The 5,000-nt window shown below is 24.8% G+C and overlaps 1 protein-coding gene across 1 annotated transcript in view; it reads left to right on the top strand.

The window, feature by feature from the left end:
• LOC100199240 (neurofibromin) overlaps window positions 1–5,000 on the top strand; it is a 196,769-nt gene that overhangs the window by 58,755 nt on the left and 133,014 nt on the right. The window contains exon 18 of the mRNA XM_065807168.1: window positions 2,176–2,359. Coding sequence (XP_065663240.1) covers window positions 2,176–2,359 — 184 coding nt within the window. The remainder of the gene's footprint in view (window positions 1–2,175; window positions 2,360–5,000) is intronic.

Here is a 5,000-nt window from a genome sequence, read left to right as displayed (position 1 = left end):
ATGCCTGTCAGCAATTATCAGCCATAGTGTATAATTCATGACCTAAAATCCCTTTAAAGATTTAAAGTAGAATGAGTTGAAAACGCTGCAAAATCAAAGCAAAACAAAATATGTCGAAGTTTTTAATCTCCGCTGTTAAATAAGGAAAGTAAAAATTTCTTTGAATGTCGACAGTTTGATATTATTTCATTTCCTTTTTTAAGCAAATTTACTCCTATGTATGATAATATTTGAAGCTACTTGCGCAGACAAAGATTACAAACTTTTCATGCTTGGTTGTAGGGCCTATATTGTGCTATTATTTTCCATGTAATCAGAGGTTGTTTTTTTTTATTTTAGTGTCCAAATTTTTCTTTGGATAGTTTACTGTCACTTTTATATTTAGTTGCATTGAAAGATTTAAGATTTATGGCATAAAAATTAGTTTTCACTTATACAGAAATAAACTTTATCTTGAATTTGGGATTTCCAGAACTTACAGTGGCTTGGTATACAATATTGCCAGAAAGATATTAGTTATTTATTGGACAAATATTTTTTGTCTATGCAGTTGCATTGTTTTGATTTATATTTTACATTTCGTGTTGTAAAATCTTGTTGTTTTGCGCATTTACTAAAGATTTTACTTTAGACATGAAACTGTAGCTAACCTTAATATAGTTTTACAAAAATCTATATTAAAGTTAGCTACATATATAGGACACAGGCTACATAAAAAGCTTTATGTAGCCTGTGTCCTGATTTATATAGCTTCTGTCCTACTGGAAAGTCAATTAAAACTAAGAAACAATTTTAGTTTCAATAAATTTTAGTTTCAATATTTTTGCTAAATATTTATTTTTGTTTATTTGCGTTTTGTAGGTGAGTTTTTGAACTTATGTATGTCCAATTCAAATCATCCAACCAATATAATAAAAGGAATTAGGATTATCTGATTATATCAGTTTAAGATTATAGGAGTTAAGATTATTGACTATGGTGGTAAATGAAACTGTTTAATAATTCCGTTCCTCTGTATAAAGAGGCTTTACATAAATTAGGATACAATTTGTTGTTGATGATGGTGTTGATGATACTGTTGTTGTTGTTGAATTTATTGATGTTTTTTTTTTGCTCAACTTGGCATTAAAGTTACTTTATTCTTTTTGATGGATGAGTGGTTTTGAAAGTACCAGTCTTTGTATACCCAAAAAGTGATAATATAGTTTCTTAACTTCACTGCACAGCATCTTATCTTTACTGCACAGCCACATTGAATTAAGTTTTTATGTCAAAAACTTAATTCAATTGATCATAGTTTCCACCTTTTACACAATGTAGCTGTTTACACATTCAGTACTGTTGTTTATATATTCACCATAGCTGTTTACTCATTTATTGTAGCTGTTTACTCATTCGTTGTAGCTGTTTACTCATTCGTTGTAGCTGTTTTCTCATTCATTGTGGCTGTTTAGCACTTGATAAACTTTTGTGCAACTTGATAAAATTTTTAGTTTTAATTTTTTTTGCCTAACCTTGTTACCTTTTTTATAAGCTTGTTGCTTCTTTTAAAACTGCACACATATTTTATATATGTACGTTCATTATATTATGTATGATTTTAGAAAACTTGTGTTAAATGAAACCTTTTTTTTTAAAACTAATTGAAATAAAATGTTTTTTTAATTCCTTTTAAACCAATTGTCATTAAATTGGTTCTGGTATCAATTGAATTGATAAATTATCAATATCAATTGAATTAATATTGATAATTTATTTTGTTCTAAACTTTAAAAAACTTGTAACCTTGATATACATTAAGTTGAAAGAATAATATATTAGCCCATGAGATGCATAGTGGTATAAGTCACTTTTTTCGATATTTCGAGTTATTGCCACCAATGGTTAGCATTTTGTTTATTCTATTACATGGCAGAGTGGTATAAGTCTAATGATATTGATAATAATGCTGGAACTGTTTTTTGTTATGCTCCTCACTAAGCAGCTGTTTTTGTTCACAGCCATAGTGATATTAGTCAGACTTCTCCAAACTAGATAACATGAGTGACTTATACCACTATGCATCTCAGGGGCTCATATGTGTGTGTATTTATATAAATAATATTGTCTATTAATTTAATACAATTAATATATTATGCATAATATATTATTCTTATATTTAAAAATATTTTATAGTTCTCAGATAGTATACAATGTAGCTGATCGACTTTTAACAGAGAAAGTGCCTAACCAGTTAAGTGCAATGAGATGGCTACAAAAGATTCTTAAATGCAGAATTCAGTTTATTGATGCAAACAAAACAAACTCTTTGGTTGGTTCTCACAACTCCATTTGTGTTGAAGCTCTTTCAAAGTTAGAGGTATGTTTAAGAATTCTTATTTCAAAATTTTTTTTTTTTTTTTTGTTTAGTTGTAATTTAACTTTTTTTCTTCTTTCTATTTTTTTTTTCTTCATAACGTCATAGTAAATATATTTTCAAATAAATTCATATAGTAAATTTATTTTCTTCATAACATCATAGTAAATATATTTTCAAATAAATTCATATAGTAAATTTATTTTCTTCATAACATCATAGTAAATATATTTTCAAATAATTTCATATAGTAAATTTATTTTCATAATATCATAGTAAATATATTTTCAAATAAATTCATATAGTAAATTTATTTTCTTCATAACATCATAGTAAATATATTTTCAAATAATTTCATATAGTAAATTTATTTTCATAATATCATAGTAAATATATTTTCAAATAAATTCATATAGTAAATTTATTTTCTTCATAACATCATAGTAAATATATTTTCAAATAATTTCATATAGTAAATTTATTTTCATAATATCATAGTAAATATATTTTCAAATAATTTCATATAGTAAATTTATTTTCTTCATAACATTAATCACATATTTAAATTAGTTAAGTTTAAATCAATTTTTTTAAATGAAAATTCAATCAAAATTTTTGTTGTTGTTCATTGAGTGCTAGATACACTTATTTAAAGATATTACTCATATAATAATGTTTAAATATTTAACGTATAAGTAAATAGCTTTATAATGATATTTGACAGCATTTAATTTGATCCTTTAGTTGTTTAAATATGTTGTTTTTGACAGATTTGCACTTTCTTCTTTTATGAAAATGTTTATAGCGCAAAGTTATTTTTTAATCAAATTTCAATACTTTTTAATTATAAATAAATCTAAAATAATCAAATTAAAGATTTTGATATCTTTAACTTAGTAAGTTAGTAACTAATCTTTAACTTAGTAAGTTAGTAATTAATCTTTAACTTAGAAAGTTAGTAACTAATTTTAAACTTAGTAAGTTAGTACTACTAGTTAGTAAGTAAATTTTTAACTTAGTAACTAATCTTTAGCATTGTAAGTTTTACATATATAGCTTTGCTGTATCTACTTTTTTTAACTACTGCAATATTATAAATTACTACAAAGTTCAATTGAAAAATTAGATTAATTAACAAAAACAATGCAGAAATGTTATAATGTAAATATATTAGGAAACGTTTTTTTTTAAAATCAAATAACTAAATTCAATATTACATTTTTAAAAATATTTGATATAAACTAATTTCTTTCTTTTTTGGGACATTTGTATAAATGAATTAATATATGTTAAATTTTTTGAATTATTTTTTCTTACTTTTGTAACTGCATCTTTGCAACGAATCTTGTACACGTTTTCATGCCATGCATGAGTATTTTATTTTAGACAATTTGGTCACGGCTGTTTGCAAGTTTTTTTATATTAGGTGTTGCAGAAAAAATAAGTTTCAAAAACAAAGAAAGCAAAACTAAAAAAATAGGAAATTGAATTTAAATAAAAAAGGAAAAATAATAATTTAAATAATTTGCGTACTGTTTTTATTTTTGTTTTTTTAGAGTGGTTGTCAATTTCAGTAACAAAATTGGATAAGGCAAAGCAAAAAAATAGTTTTAAGTTGACATCAAAAAGAAAGGTTATACAATATTTTACATGTTTGTTTTAAAAGAGGAAATCAAAAATGTAAACTGTTATCTGTTTGTAAAATATGTTTGTATAATTTTAATGTAATAAGTATATATTGTCCCTATATAAAAACGTCTATGTAATGCATGCGCATACTTTAATGTATAACCTTTTTATTATATAATTATATTTATTTGTGAAGTATATGCATGTTTAGCTTATTTGGATATGGCATTTACTTCGTACACAAAATGTTTGTGGATTGAACCCCATCACTCATTAAATTTTTTTTTTAATTACGACTGGTTGTATATTTTTTTTATAACCATTTATCTTTTGTTTTTTGTATATAAAAAATCTTTTCATTGTATGTTTTTGAATGATACACATCTCTTCACATTCAGATTTCTTATACTGATTAAGCCTTTCAGTATATTTTCTAAGTAAGGTGCACACACATATATACATAATTTTAAGCTTCAATTAGGCCATGCAGTCTACACATTTTTCACATAGCCTTAATTGTTTCATATTACCTTTCTATTTCCGTACGCTTTTTATCCCCAATCTTTTAGCGCATTGCTGTATAATCTTTTAGCGTACAATCTTTTAGCGAGTACCTTTTATCCCCAATCTTTTAGCGAATACCTGTTGCTTTTTAACATTCCACTCTTTCCGTTTAGTTCAACCTGTCCCCTCTTTTTTAGTCTAATATGTTATTGGTGAACAATTATTAATAATAATAATTGTTAATTGTTATGCAATTATTAATAATAATTGTTACAAATTGTTTACGTATATTTCACCAATAACAAAGCAGACCAAAGGGAGGGGGCGGCAAAACAAAAAATATTTGGGAAGAGGTGGGATTCAAACCATGAACATTTTGTGTATAAAGTAAACATCTTATCCAAATAAGCTAAACGCGATTATACGATTTCACAAAAAAGTATAATTATATAATTAAAAAAGTTATACATTAAAGTATATGCATGCATTACATAGACGTTTTTATATAGGT

This window comes from Hydra vulgaris, chromosome 10 (genome assembly GCF_038396675.1).
Source record: "Hydra vulgaris chromosome 10, alternate assembly HydraT2T_AEP".
Lineage (NCBI taxonomy): Eukaryota > Metazoa > Cnidaria > Hydrozoa > Anthoathecata > Hydridae > Hydra > Hydra vulgaris.
Note: the sequence above shows the minus strand (reverse complement) of the source record. Positions and strands in the feature narration are given on the sequence as shown.